The sequence below is a fragment of the Ciona robusta genome, chromosome 11, assembly GCF_009617815.1.
Source record: "Ciona robusta chromosome 11, ASM961781v2".
Lineage (NCBI taxonomy): Eukaryota > Metazoa > Chordata > Ascidiacea > Phlebobranchia > Cionidae > Ciona > Ciona robusta.
This window is the reverse complement of record NC_143245.1, coordinates 5296076-5311305: the sequence shown is the minus strand read 5'-3', so window position 1 is coordinate 5311305 and position 15230 is coordinate 5296076. Positions and strand designations below refer to the sequence as shown.

The 15230-nt window shown below is 35.8% G+C and overlaps 2 protein-coding genes and 1 non-coding gene across 7 annotated transcripts in view; 1 reads left to right on the top strand and 2 right to left on the bottom strand.

Annotated features, from left to right (window-relative positions):
- Positions 1–378: 378 nt before the first annotated feature.
- On the bottom strand, positions 379–5948 carry LOC149728673 (bifunctional peptidase and (3S)-lysyl hydroxylase JMJD7-like). Its single transcript, XM_089888416.1, has 7 exons — positions 5669–5948; positions 3155–3312; positions 2408–2577; positions 1937–2085; positions 1436–1606; positions 1038–1170; positions 379–703 (listed from the first exon to the last, which is right to left on the bottom strand). Exons 1-7 carry the CDS (start codon positions 5911–5913, stop codon positions 518–520), a joined length of 1212 nt encoding a protein of 403 aa, XP_089744542.1. The 5' UTR covers positions 5914–5948; the 3' UTR covers positions 379–517.
- An 857-nt stretch (positions 5949–6805) lies between these two features.
- LOC149728670 (uncharacterized) overlaps positions 6806–15230 on the bottom strand; it is a 31957-nt gene continuing 23532 nt past the window's right edge. For 3 of the 5 annotated variants that reach the window (XM_089888402.1, XM_089888399.1, XM_089888403.1), the window contains 9 exons: positions 13631–13714; positions 13286–13361; positions 12881–12986; positions 12532–12623; positions 11549–11616; positions 11056–11207; positions 10351–10462; positions 9708–9859; positions 6806–7510 (listed from right to left, as the gene is read on the bottom strand). In XM_089888402.1, coding sequence (XP_089744528.1) covers positions 7285–7510; positions 9708–9859; positions 10351–10462; positions 11056–11207; positions 11549–11616; positions 12532–12623; positions 12881–12986; positions 13286–13361; positions 13631–13714 — 1068 coding nt within the window. In that variant the 3' untranslated portion in view covers positions 6806–7284. Of the gene's footprint in view, positions 7511–7685; positions 7997–8231; positions 8955–9707; positions 9860–10350; positions 10463–11055; positions 11208–11548; positions 11617–12531; positions 12624–12880; positions 12987–13285; positions 13362–13630; positions 13715–15230 lie in introns of those variants that run through there. The other 2 variants (XM_089888401.1, XM_089888400.1) reach the window with 2 other exon arrangements.
- Trnat-cgu (transfer RNA threonine (anticodon CGU)) lies at positions 10960–11031 on the top strand. Its single transcript has one exon. It is a non-coding gene; the product is annotated as a tRNA-Thr (tRNA).

The following is a 15230-nucleotide window of genomic DNA, read 5'->3' as shown; positions in this document are numbered from 1 at the left end:
AAGAAGTATTTTTATTTACCAATACACGTCACCAAATTAAAATCAAAATGACAACAAAATATTTTAAGTTGAGGTTTTTAAATGCCCGCGAAAATTGGTCCGACATCGAAATAGTATAACGACACAAAATGTTTGGGGATCGACTTCTATTAACTGGCTCTATCGGTTTTTAAGTCGGTCATTTTAAACAAAGTTCTATGGTCTTTAATTTTAACAAAAACTTAAGTTTGTACGATCAATATTAATGCTGTGTTCACAAAAATAACTAATAAATAAAAAATAATTAAAAAAAAAAAAGATTTACCTTCTCTAAATCCTTAAAATTCTTAAATTAAAGCAATTCTTTCACAGCTAAAATTTAACAAAATCACAAAGACGTGTCATTATCTCAGCATTTATTAATCTCAAATGGCGGTAATCTCACATGGCATCTTTTGCATCAGTTCACAACAAAAATACAAAATACAAATGATTTGGCTCAAGTAGAATCATGAAAAAGAGTTCATATTCTTTTGCATTAAAGTTCTTCTTTCGCATTTTCTTCAGTGGGTCCAACACCACCGTACTGGCCTTCTTCAAAAAATTCTTGACCTTTGTCACCTAGAATCTCTTTCAATTCATCACTACTGACAGCAAATGCTTCAGCAACTGTTAAAACGCCATCTTTATTGGTGTCTGCATTGTCAAAGAAAGCTTCAACTATCTGTAGAGCAAAAAAACAAGAATTTATTTTTAAACTAATCAGAAGTAGGCAACCAGCAAGAAAATACATGTCTAATAGTTTTCAGAAAAACACAGGTTTAAGCTTTAATACCCTTTTTATATTTGCGATAAAATCTATAACACAATATTTTCCAACTACAGTATAAATATATAAAAAACAACTGCAATAAAACTAGTGCAATATTAAAAACACACATGATTCACAAAAAGAAAAACTATATTAATCTCAAGAAGTAATGCATAGCAACACACAGAAAATAAAATATCGCAAAAATTTGCATAATGTAAAAAGAATTAAAAAATAAACGCGTTACAGTTTTGGCTTCTGCTTCTGCCGCTTCATTCATTTCTTCAGAACCATCAAGTACATTCTTAACAAACTGTTTGACAAAGTTTGATTTTGTTGTTGTTTTTGTTTCATCGTCAAACGATTCAAACAGCACGTTCCTAAAAATACAACAGTAAATCTATTTTAGTTGGAAAGTCACATACGTGGTTATTCATAAGCGGACGTAAGGTGTATGATGACTAAAAAAATGTTGTTACTGTTAAAATAACAACAGCGTTTGTTTAAAATTGTGACAAATAAAAAATATGTTTTATAATACCGGTACAAAAAAAATAAAGCTAATAAAATTTAACTCGTACATTTTACCATAATGCGGGAACTGATATTTCCAAAAAACGAAAATAAACACCAAATGTAACCGACCTGCTCATTTCAATACCAGGTGCTATTTTAAATTTAAAGAGTTGTTCAGCGTCAGGCAAAGTGTCCAACTTCTCCATGCATTGCTCACGCTGTGGTAGATCATATAACTGTGACCACCAAATGTTTATCGCCAGATTTCGGGTCGTGCTTGAGTTCACATGGTGGAACCATCTATGACATCATAATGAGCTTTATTGTAAAACTTAAACATAACATTTTTATTTTCATATTTTATAATTTCCTATTGAAATATTTTCATATTGATTTATTTTTATATTTATGTATTTACATATTGATATGTTTTTATATTAACTTATTTTCATATTAATATATTTTCATACTGATTTGTATAACATATTCATCACATACAGCAAATATAATATATTTTCATAATGCCGAAGTTATGTCTTAAGCGGGCACAAGGTGTATAAAACAGAACACCTGTGTTATAAGACTGTCACTGCCCACCGTCATATTCATTTAACTCCACACATGACATACTGATACGGAATGTAGAAGCAATCTCCACTTTCCATCTTTGCGAGGTGCCAAGGAACCTTTCCCAATGTAGGATATTTGTACATATCGACCTTTTCCACATCGGAGCCACTATAACCATTTTTGTCCATTGGTACCATGTCTTTGTATTTCTGAAAATTAAAGATTGAGGATATTTGAAGGCTTTCTGAATTACTACTTTGTGACCATCTTATTAAAAGGTTACTTTTGGGTCAATCAAAACATGAAGATTAATTAAGTAACTCTCTACTAAATTATCAATTGTTACCTATTTTTCAATTTTATGTTTTTTAAATTGTGACTTTTTTGAATTTTTTACATTTTTTTTTCAAATTGTTACCCTTTTAATTTTTTATGCATGGCTGACAATATAAATACCCACTAAATTTCAAACCCATAATTTTGTGGTGAAAACTAGAACCCTATGCCCTGCAACAAATAAATGTACAATACCTTGTCTATCATAACCAGTTCTTTTGATCCATCGTACAAACAGTTGATATTTTCGAACCCATCGTTGTGTAATACAGACTTTGTCCCTCCAGATGAAAACCACATCACCATCGTGTTTAAATAATCAGTAAAGCCACCACATAAAAGACACTTGGGAAGATATACTTCAGCTGTGGGTGAAAAATGTTTAATATTTAAACTGGGTATAAGACTGACATTACTGCTAAAAAAAAAATTAAAAGAATTGAATAAAAATTTTGACAGTCCAAATTCTATCTAAAACTATACACTATAAAACATTGTTTTTTTAAATTACGGTATATTTGCAATTGACGAGCTCGCCCAGCCTCCAGCCCTAAGGTTGGTTCCCCAAAATAATTACCCACAAAGTTACATAGGTGGTAACTCGTAAGCTAACAAGAGGTGCATGAAACAGAACATTCATGTTGGATAAATGAATTACACTTGTTTAACTAATTTAAGAATAAAACAACCAGACTTTTAACATAACTGTGTCCCAACCCAATTTTGTCCGGGGCCGTTAGTGCTTTTAGTAAGGGGTTAGTGCATGCGCCTCTAACCCAGAGGTAATGGGTTCAAGGCTCGTCGCAGCTATCATTGTGGGCTAATTTGTCCTGGGGTAAGACACTAAACGACCACGTGAGGATAAAGCAAGTTACATTTATTTAATTTAGATACTATTACAGCCTGATTTGATACCAAATCATATTGTTTCAATCCATTTACTTGTCATAGGGTTTGGAGGGAGAACGTCCTGTACAAGATAAATGTCTGTTTTTTTGTAAATTTGCAGAAACTTTTTAAATGTCATGTCCATTGTTCCAAGATCTCTATCCTCTTTCTTCCCCTCCTCAGCAACGATCTTCCAGTTCCCATATTTCTTCCTGAAGCGATTTATCAGTAAGTGTAATTTATTGTATTACAAAGAATCATCCAAAAATATGAGTGCTAGATCAGGGCTAGTTTCACAAAATATTTAAAATAAATTTACAGTCAGAAATGTATGAATGTAACTTATTTGCCCACGCTTAGCAGGTCAAGGTCGGTCGTTATAACCCAGGTGTTCTGTTTCACACACCTCATACCTGCTTATGAGTTTTCAGTAAATAACCAACATTGCTGTTTTGTTAAGTGGCATGCCTGCTTATCTACACAACGTGGCATTATGCACGTAGGAATATGAGATAGGATACGAGATCCATTCTAATAAGTTTGTATAACTTCCTGCCAAAAGTGCACCATATGTATTTAACATTAGGAAGCATGGCGTCTGTTGTAAAATAAAGCATGGCTAAAAAGATTAACTAAAATAACCCAGTGGTCACTAATGGGCTATCCAAATTATCAACCACATACAAAAAAGAAGAAACTTCAAAAAAAATAGTCACCCACAAAAGCCACTATCCAAAGTAGCATACATGGTAACTTGTAAGCTGGCACAAGTGTATAAAACAGATTTTTTTACATTTTCACCTTGTCCCATTTGTTATTAAACAAATACTATTTATAGAATTGTATAACCGTACGCCGTAGCCCAAAGTCTCAAAAAGAGTGCTGTTAATAATAGTTAAAAACACAATCAGGAAATATGGGATTTAGGTGCTAAAGGTATTTTATCACACAGTAGTCAAGTCCTATACATAAGCACTCAAAAAAATAACACCACAATTCAGAAAAACTAACACCATATCCATGATATATCCGCTTCTATTTAAAACACAAAAATATATTTTTAATATATATAACGTTTTATCTTAACTTTTCATGTGCCACATTCAAAACAATTTTGCTTTTGTTAAACATTTTAGGTAAAACACAGACTCAAATATTTCAGATACAACAAACTGTTTTCTTTAATTAGGTTGTCTAACTCCTTTACATATATATGCATTTTATATGGAAATTATAAATTTTAAACACTATATATATATATGTGTGTAAAATGTAATAGAAGTAAAGTTGTGTAACAGTCTTTCGTTATTGTTAACATTTAGCAATTAGTCGAAAGTTTACATAACTGATTTATAAATTTGTTCGGAGGTCAAAAATTTTAACTTGCCGCCGCTGTGGCACAGTAGTTACCCTGGCCGCCTCTAACTGAGACGAACCGGGTTAAAGGCTACAGTACAGATTCATTCAATGAGAGGATATAGGTTTATTTATTTAACTGAAGGACCAAAGGGCAATAAACATAATAATTGGTGATATATAATATATACATATTATTAGGCAATTTTACAATTTTTTTGTGAAATTTCAAGCAATAATTAGCCATATTAATTAGTAATATATATATTTATACAAAAATTCTTTCTAACTATTTGGCAATTTTTAAGTAGTTCCACTGTAACCACTGGCGTAAAGTTACGGGGTTGCAGGGTTGCCTGGCAACCCTTTGATTTTCTCCGGTCTAATAATGCGTAAGGAATTACTTTCGACCAAACGAAGACACCATTATTACTGCGAACAAACTTCGTTTACGTTCGTTAAAATATGTCAATACCGATGCCTCATTCACTACACAAGTGTGTTCAACTGGTATTTAAACTCCTGTTTGCTAAATAATTAACGTGTGAATCGCTATTATGACGTAAATAACCAACGTGTGAATTGCTATTATGTCGTAATCAATTGCCAGGTTCAAACAACCGCTATTATGATGCAATGAATCCATATAAATATAAAGCAGTGTTGGAATTGATTTAGGCAGCTTATTTCCGCAATATTTCGTTCTGGAAACCTACTATTTTCGACGGACGGGTCTTCGTTTGTAAGATAACCACACACTCGTGCGGGCTTGACGAAAGGCGCAAACGACATAGCTACTGTGACGTTAATCGCCGGGCAATCAGATTCGACTGTTTCTCATTACACGGACTCGCCGAACCTGCGTAATTTTAAATTGTCTTATCCCTAAGTAATTCTGAATACATTTACGTTTGTATGAGCGTTTACAAAGCACATATTTAAAGGTTGCAAACCGAAAACAAAGGGTTGCAAAGACTTCTTTTATTCTGGTTTTTGCAACCCTAACATTTAGTAAAACTTTACGTCTATGACTGTAACTATTGCATTGTAATTAATTTATTACTTAATCACATATAAGTTAATTATAAAAGAAAACATACAAATAGTCCAAAATAAATTAGAGTTTTAATAACACAACTGTAACAACAAAACATATATATATATGTTTCATAACTAAAAACATCTATTCATTTAATTTATTGGACAGCTTACGAAAGGTAATCGTCGCTCCTCCAACTTTCAAATGAAGGAAATTTAAACGCAGCACCTCGGAACAAAACGGGCTTCGATTTTTGGACGTAGTTATCAAAGAAATCAATGGGGTTTGGCATGGTATCCAGAACTTCAATGGGCAGGGGGTCCATGTGGGACCCAAGGGGCTGTAGATGCCCCACTGGGTCTGCACTGTTTACAGATAAAACAAATAACACACATATGATTGCACTAATACACAACATCTTGCGAACGCTGTAAAAAATGTGCTGAAATATTAGAGACAATAAAACCCAATATCATAGTTAAAAATCTTTACTATATATGCATTTCAGTGTGTATAAAAGTTATGTGTACAAACAACATGTGTTACATATATTGTTGCATGCTATGCACTTTGCAATAAGTATTCACGCATTTTATTTATCAGTTAGCTGTACAATACGTTTACAAAACTGTTCTTTAAACTAAATTAAGACGTTTGCCTATCTGTGACTGTATTACGGTATATTACCATACCGTACTCGCTGTATGAATAATCCTATAGTGGCTTATAATGAAAAACAAACATTTAAAATAATAAAACTTCGCCTGCCACTTATATTACTGCTATAATCCCAGACCAAGACGACGCCTTCCTTCCGTATTTCGTTCTTCTATCCTTTTTAATTTCCTCACGTAGAGGTTTTTATTGTGGGAATTACCCTACGAATGAGCTAACATTTCATGATGAACATTTCATGATGATATTTTTTTTGGGGGGAGCTAACGTATTTTGGCTGAGTAAAGATTGTACTACATTCATTTTGTATGTGAAGAAAATTGTATTGTTGCGTGTCCGGATATAGTGCATTTTGGTCGTGGGCACTTTAATCATAAGATTGTAAAACATAAAAACGAAGTATCCGAGTCCCAAAAATGTTTCATGGTAGGGTGATATTGGACACTTATTCTCTTTTCTCGTTCTATTTGATTGTAAACAATGAATGTTCACAGAATTAAATAACCGCCTGCTCGCGACTCTAAAAAGGCGTAATTGTTCAAAACCAGATCAGGAAATATGAGATTCAGTTGCTAACGGTATCCTCTATTACTCCACAGTACTATACGTGAACATGATTTCTTGACAAATTCATAAACGTTTTAAAATTGTTTAATCAAGATCACAATCATGGTTGCTCTTGTACAGGAGCAATGGCTCAAAACACTGTTTAATTTAAAGCGGAGCAACATAAGTCTACATTTACTATATGCAGGCTAACAAAATGGTGATGGAAAATTACAGAAAAATTACTGTAAAACGAGCAGCTTGAACTGAATTTGCTTCTTGAACTGTATGATTGCAATTACCCAAATTTCTAAGTCATGAAAAAAGAATTTAGGCTTAAACAGCGACGGTTGGATCATAAAACTATATTACATGGAATACCTGCAAAATCGAGGATTAAGTATTACAGCGTATGTATGGATCAGCGCTGCGTAAGATTTTGATTCGATTTGCTTCAGCGGTGAATATAAAATGATACAGAGCAGTAAAGTGTATATATAGAAATATTTAGAGCCAAAAACGGTAGAAGAGTGACGGGTCGTGAATTAACTGTGACGTCACCGTCACGTCATCTTTGGGACTTTTCCGCCTCCTCGCTGGCGAGGAGTTTGGCGGTGGGTGAAAGTCCACCCATTACTTTAAAGGTGGGTGAAAGAGGGGTCAGGGGCTTTTCAAACCGACGTAACTTGTTGTATAAAGACTGGACGTATGTGAAGACACACTTGCTGTCAGGTCGGTTGCCCATAATCATCATGTCTTCAACGTCAAGTAATTGGTCAGCGTCAGCGTATTTCCTGGGGTTAGAGGTGTGTTAAAACGAACGAGCTTCAATCGGCCATTTACACAGCCGCTGGCAAGCCTTTTGCGTTGGGAGCAAAGCTTTGGGGTTGGGAGGGCCATTTGCTGGGTAACTGCATACTGCGTTTTCACGCAGCATGGACACCGCTTAAAAAGCGACTTGTTGCCAAATTAAATGATTCGCACAAAGCATTTTGTATTAATTTCCGAGCAATGGGTATTATTACCAAATATACATTAAAATGTTTTGATGACGTTTCACGTAATCGTCCATTCAGCAATTCAGCTGGGTGACGTTTTATTTTTGCCTATGGCTTTAGTTAACAGGGATTTGAATTTGGAGATCTTTCGGTTTTGGTTATTCTTGTATAGTAGGGTAGGGAAGATGGGACACCTTTTTATTCTATTTTCTCGTCCCATTTGGTAGTAAACAAAGAACATTCGAAGAATTATAATATTGTATCCTCCCGACTCCCATAGACCTGTTAATTGTTTAAAACACGATCAGGATATTTGGATATTATGTGCTAAAGGTGATGTTATATCTTTCCCAACCTACTATATACGTTTAAGTGTTACAGTGACTTCTGGTATGCAGGTTACGGAGTGGGCATGCAATACGTGTTGTAACATGCAAGTGCAAAGTGCAGGGCAGCTGATAGCAAGCACTTCTGGCGCACACTCACCAAAACTGGTGTTGAACATGATATTAGAAAATGCTGGCTTGACATTCTAATAACGGTTGTATAAGTAAAATTGAAAAAAAAAAAATGAGCACAGAAAATAAGAAAATGTACAGGACTATACATCGAAGTGCTGTTTCGTAAAGCAAAACAATACCGCTTAATTTTTTTTTGAAAACGGTAAAATTTCGGAACTACAGTATTATGAAAACTGTGCTAAATTTATAAAAGGTATAGAGAAGTGTATGTTTAACACTGTCAATTGTACAAAAAGATAAGGTAATAAATACTATGTAAGTTTACTACTTTATGTGCTTTTCTAGTTTTATATGACGTCATTAAAATGAGAATGAGGTCATCAAAAGATGACGGAAGCAGCATCGATGTGTGAAAATTGCGCTTTGTACAAATGTGTGGCAGGTTTAATGGCGAAATTTGACGAAATCAGAACGGTTATGTTAGGGAATGTATTCCTGAATGCGAGAATTAGTTAACCGACTGAGCCTCGGCGTGATTGACAGTTGGCGTATCACGTGGTCTATGACGTCAAGGGACAGCTGACGTGCGCGTGGTGACGCTCACGGCACAGCTGTGTACACGGTGGTGGTTGTGGTGGTGGGGTGACGCTTAGGTGAGCTGCAGTTCGCGGATCCTCTTATAGAACTCCATGATGTAGGTGTAGACGCACTTCCAGTCGGGCTCCGCCATCCGGATCATGTCCTCCGGATCAAGTAGAGGTGGAATCTCCCCGAGCCTCCTACGTCACCATGCACATGCACACACAATGCGGTTAGGCGGGTGGTCGGCTTAATAAGGGCAAATCACACAGACATAAAAAGGTCATTTTTTGGCTCAGATCGTCGGCTCAAGCTCACAAACACGCTCCCGTGATCACAATGTACAACGCTTTTCCCACGATATTTCTCGCAGCCGAGACAGGATTAAAAAGTGGTGTGAGACTTATTATGACAGGAACGAAAAGGGTTTTAGACTTGAGGGTGAAAATGAACGAGTTTCAGCCAAAAATTAATGAATTAGTTGAATAAAACTTGGGAGTTAGTTGACCAGTTAGTATGAACACGGGGTAGTAGACGTTGAAATTAGTGTCAGACAGTCTAATCTTTAACTTAACCCGACACCGCTAATTTCTAAGACCTATAATTTGAAACCGTTTCCCAAATTACTAACACAATTCATGCACGTTTTGTCAGCACAGCAATATTTTTGCCTTTTTTTCGATTTGTTGAATTTAACAATTCGGGTAGGAGCATGAATCGTGGTGAAACTACGGAATTACATTCACATCGATACATGCGACCACGAGTGGGCGTGCAAGTGGGACTGTGAGTCTCCTTTGGGGGAGCGCAAAGCGTAGCTGGAAGTCGAATTTATACCGAAAAGCAGCTTTTTACGCGCGCCTGTTTTGGCTGTTCGACTTCGAACTGCACTTTTGCGCATTATTCGCAAAGGCGATTGAGCTAGTGTAACATAATAACGTGCAAAAACTCACTCTGCGGCGTCGAAAGCCAGCGTGAAGTTTTTAGCTCTTGCTTTTGGGTCAAGGGTTGAGTAGTCGTAGGCCTCCGGGAAGAAATTATGAACGAGGGCACAAAATGCCATACCGCTTGCCCAGCTACCACTGAAGTTGTTGATGTCAACATGCTGTAACGAACAGTTATAATCTTATAATGAAGTAATTGTAATGTAAAGTGAATGGTGTTATAAATTTATGATAATGTAATATCATAAAAAATTAAAAGCAAACACTATTTTCATTGATTTTTTTGAATATGAAAGTAATGATCAAATAATTTAAACCGGCGAAGATAACTTTGTGTATGTGTTATGTAACGTATAGTAGGGTGGGAGAAGACGGGACACTTTTAGCACATATTATCCAAATGCCCTGGTCGTGTTTTAAATAATTAACAACGGTCTATAGGAGTCGTGAAGTTGCGGTTTTATATTTCTTTGAAAGTTCTTTGATTACTACCAAATGGTACGAGAAAATAGAATAAAAAGGTGTCCCATCTCCCCCCACCCTACTATAATATAAATAATGACTCTTTAAAATATATGACAAAATCTAAAAAACATTGTAAGTAAAGTTACAAACAAAAATGTTATTTATTGTAAAATTTATTATATCTTACGTCATATCCTCTGGTTTTTGCCTGGCACCATTTGAGTAACATTTGTTTCACGTTGTTCGCGTTTGGGACCACAAATGTCGGGCTACGTCCAACTTTTTTACCTCCAGTAGACCTGCAAATGAAAAACATTGTTTAAAATTACTATAATAATACATCTATTTCGTGCACTGTAAGGTAAGATAAATACTGTTGACACGTAACACCCCATATAACCTAGCCCTGTTAATAGTTAAAAACGTTTGCTTATAGAGTCGTGATGGTACGGGTATCACTTTTGTTGGCATTTTTTGTTTACTATCCAGTGAGATAATAAAAGAAAATAAAAGCAAGGAACATCCTGCCCCAACCTACTATATAACAGATATTATAGTTTAAAAAATGAACACAGATGTTTAAAAGCGAGTTTGGTAATACATAAAATAAAAGACCGAACTTATCCGTTACCAAGTATTGTAGATTTGCGTAATAGATAGATACGTATTGAGTTATACACGATTAATGCTACCAATCGTTAAAATATGTCTAGTTTGAATGAAAACTGATTCGATTTGGCTTTTAAAGGGCTTTTTTAAAGATTAAAATAAAACAAACGAATGACGAATTTCGTTGGCCTCTATAGCTCAGTGGTAGAGCACTGGTCTCGTAAACCAGGGGTCGTGATTTCAAATCCCACTAGAGGCAATACACAGTCTTTTCAGGACTTACTTATTGGATGAATTGTCCATTGCTGTGAACATCTTTCGCGCGTCTTTTGCAGACGGAGCAGGCATTGATCGATTCCGCATCACTTCGCGGCGTTTGTCCGTTTGGGGGCGCTTAGAAGCAGCGGCGTCCTCTCGGTCAAAAATGCTACCGACCTGGAAAATAATCAATATTTGGAAAACACGGAGTACAAGTAATTTAGCTTTTTATTTTATTAATAATTACATTTATTTGTCTCTTCGATTACGGTAGCGAACATTAAAGAATAGTTGAAACGAAAAGATGGGATATAGCGACAAAATGACACTCATTAAAATAAGCTTACGGTTAAAACCGTTCAAATTCGTTCACCAAGAAAACGGATTACCTTTTATCTGATATTTAATTTCGCGATATATTTGTTAAACGTATTACAGGTAAAAATAAAATATCTATTGTAAAAATGCGAAGAGGAAAAATTAAAACTACACGCAAAATTAAGAAACAAATAAATTACCTTTTTCGTCGAAGTTGAAGACATGTCTTTACGTGTGGATGAATAGCTTGACCCGAGCGAGTATTTGTCTAAAGAGATAAATCAAGTTATGAAACCGATTCCCGTCTATCGCTGGTTAAAAAGACAGACTGCAAGCTTATATGCAGCAGTGTTGCCAAACAAAAATCGTAAAAAAATAAAAGTTACTAAATAATTAAACTATTGTTTTTTTCATGTTTAAAAATTTATTTTTTATTATTTTAAAAAATGTTGGGTCACCACTGCTAACAGCAGTGTTTAGCGAGCGATACCAGTGATATGGCCGCTTGGGAGAGGGCCCACTTAAACTTATTTCGGTCGCGCTGATTGCGGTACGGACAGAAGCCAGCAGTTATAACTTGTGCATGTCAGTGTTGCGAGAATGAATAAACTGTGGTCTATTTATTTTACCAATAAAAAGTGATTTTATTTTTCCTTAGTCCAGATTTAGTCGATGTTTAGAAAAATCGCTATAGAATTTCTGCAAAAATTCTCATTTTAAAAGTCGTCTTTTTGTCCAAACTGGAGTTACAGGTAATTAGCGGTAATAATTTCTTACAAAAAATATTTTTATCTGACAATTTTTATCTGGCAACACTGGTTCGTGCACGCTGTCTCTGAAAAGATGAAAGGGATTGTGACGTTTCCTGTCACGTGACGCAACGTAACAAACAAATTAATACCCGGCTCAGTAGGCAGTGACCTTCACGTTGCCTCCGCTAGTTCAAACGAAATAAAAAAAAAGAAATATAGATGTACAGTACTTCAGGGTAAGATAGATACTGTTAGCGCATAATACTCTACATTTCCAAATCATTTTTTTAAACTATCAACGCAAGTCGTGAGGATACGGTTATATTTATGTAAATATTTTTTGTTCATTACCAGATTGTTCGCTAGAAGAGAAAAAAAAACATAAACCATCTTACCCCAACCTATACCTTATTTAAAATATTGCAACTAACCTGCTAAAGATTTTGATGATACATCTTTTTTGCTACCCAGAGGTGACGCAGTTTTTCGTTGATATCCGCTGATGGACGTCGTTTCTTTTGACCTATGAATTGAATTAGAATAAAAAATGAAGTGGCAGCCATACATTTGATTCCTAATAATTCTGTTTAAGGTTCTTATATACTTCATTAATACTGTCACAAAATCGCTTTTTTTCTACTTTGATCCGACCCTGTTTTAACGACTGTTGTCTTGCTGTTGGTACCATTCTCTTCGTTAAAAAAAAAACAATTTGATATTCGCTGGTGCAGTATTCAAAAAATGTAATATTGTTACAAGGGTAGCTTAAGCTATACTTACTCTGTTTTTAGAGATCCGTTAGGTAGCGCTCGTGTGGTGGTGGTTGACGTAGTTTTAGTTGCCGACCAACTCTTGGTTGTATTTTCTTTTGTAACTCCGCCAGTTTCTGCAATATATATTGGAATAAATATCCGACAATTTACAGAGATTATTTAAAAATTCATGTATTATGCTTTAGAATTGCAATACGCAATAATTTGTTTAGATTCACAAATTATTTTTAAACAAAAAGAAAAATATTCAAGTGGTAAGATTAATACCATTAGGACAATACCTCCAAAACTTCGTGTTTTTACTCATTAACAGTGCGCTTTGGGTTATAACTTCTGTAAATTTTCTTGTTTACTCCCAAATGGGACGATAGAAGAAAAAAAAACATGTTCTATCTTGTTCCAACAAACTTACCTGCTTTCTTCTTCCTCAAATCACGAATAGCTCGCCTTATTTTCCTTCTGTCGTCAAACTCTTCAGCCTCGTACAACTGTAAAAGAAAATTCGGTATGACGTCAAACAAATTATGACGTCACAAATAGTCAAAACATAACAAAAAGGTATGACGTCACTTTAAGTTATGACATCACAAAATAATATGACGTGACAGAAAGTAATGACGTGGCAAAATGTTCTGACTTTACATAATTTGAATCTTTTTACGTCAAATAAAGTCATTATGTCACTTAAAACTAAGACGTCACTTAAAACTAAGACGTCACTTAAAAGTATAACGTCACACAACCACAACACACTCACCAATTTCTCTAAGATTGCCTCTTCGGTCACTGAGCTAAGATTGTCAAGCGTGTACCGCATGGTGGCTTCGGGTGCGTCGGATTTCTAAAAGAAAAAGAGCGGTTTGTTCAATATATGGTAGCTTGGGGCGAGGCGGTCCAAACAAGATTAGGAAATACGGAAGTTGTGCAATTTCGCAATGGTTTTAGTAATTATGCCTTTACCTCAGGCCCTGTAATTTACATGTTACTTTAAAGGGTGAATTACTGGCTTTTTGGATGGTATGATATAATAAGTCCGAATAAATAACGTCATATTATGAAGCCCGCAACCCGATGTGACCAAATGACTTGTGAGCGCCAACTAACGAACGAGATTTTGTAAAAATAGTTCGAGAAGAATAGTTGAAGGATGGAAGAAAGGATGAAAAGAAAAAATAGAATAGAAACCTCGTCTGGGATCGGGGGTTTTCCATACCCCACGTGTTTGATGACCTTTCTCATGACCTCTTCAAGAAACCGAACGTCATCACGTAACTGGCGAGTCTCTTCTCTGAGCTCTTGGTTGCTAAGGGCAACCTGACGTAGCGTCTCCGCGCAAACGCATTGTGTGGCGCCGACGTCATCCAGTGACGTACATGTTGAGGACTGTGACGTCATAATAGGCGGAGTGGCGCTTTTAGATGAAAAGTTTTTGGAAGATTTTTCTTCTTCCGAAATATAATTTTTGATTTGAGATTCTTCACAAATTTCTTCGTCCGAAGTAATGACGTCACAGTTACCGCTTACGTCAAAGTCTATGACGTCATGATCGCTGTCCCTATCGAATGGTGTCTCGTCTACTTCTTTAATTGAATCAGTGTTAGAAGATGGAGAGCATTCTCCAGATGCAGGATTTTTAAGAGAGTCCTCCAGGATTCGGAGACCAAGAGAAAGAAGAGAGTCGACACTGGAGCATCTTTGTATGGCGCCTGATCGTGGCGTGGCGTATAAACTCTTAGATTTCAAGACGCCACACTTTGCTTCCGTGGCGCCGGTTTGTGGCACATAACTAGGCGAAGGTTTAAAAGAAAATTCGCCAGCGCCATCAGTTATACTTGGCACCGGACTGTCGTCAGATTTTAGACGTACCAGTAAACTAGATCTTGACCTGATAACGTCATTATGCTTGACGTCATGCTCGGGAATGACGTCATGTTTTGGAGCAATCGAGAGTCTGGGGCGGCGACGTTCAAGGGCGCTCTCTAGCGAGCTATCGTCCAAGCTGGACCGTCGGTTGAACATTTTAACAATTTGTTGAAATTAGACCTTCATACCAAAGACGAATTGAAGATAAAAAAGAAAGACTATAAAGAAATAAATAGGAAGAAAAGAGAAAGTTAAAACTGCGGCGGGAAAAGATAAATTGTCTAAACAGAAGTAATGCTTTCCTGGGCGGATAATAAAACTCGAATCGTAAATTTTATGGCTCACTTAAGGCGGTTTATTTGTTTGAAATATCTACGTAGGTATATACGTACGTATGTACACCATAGTCCAGAAACGCCTTATTCACATATATGACTTGCTATAGTTTAAATTATGGTCAACAGATTAGAAAAATGCAGCCACGTCTCTAAAAT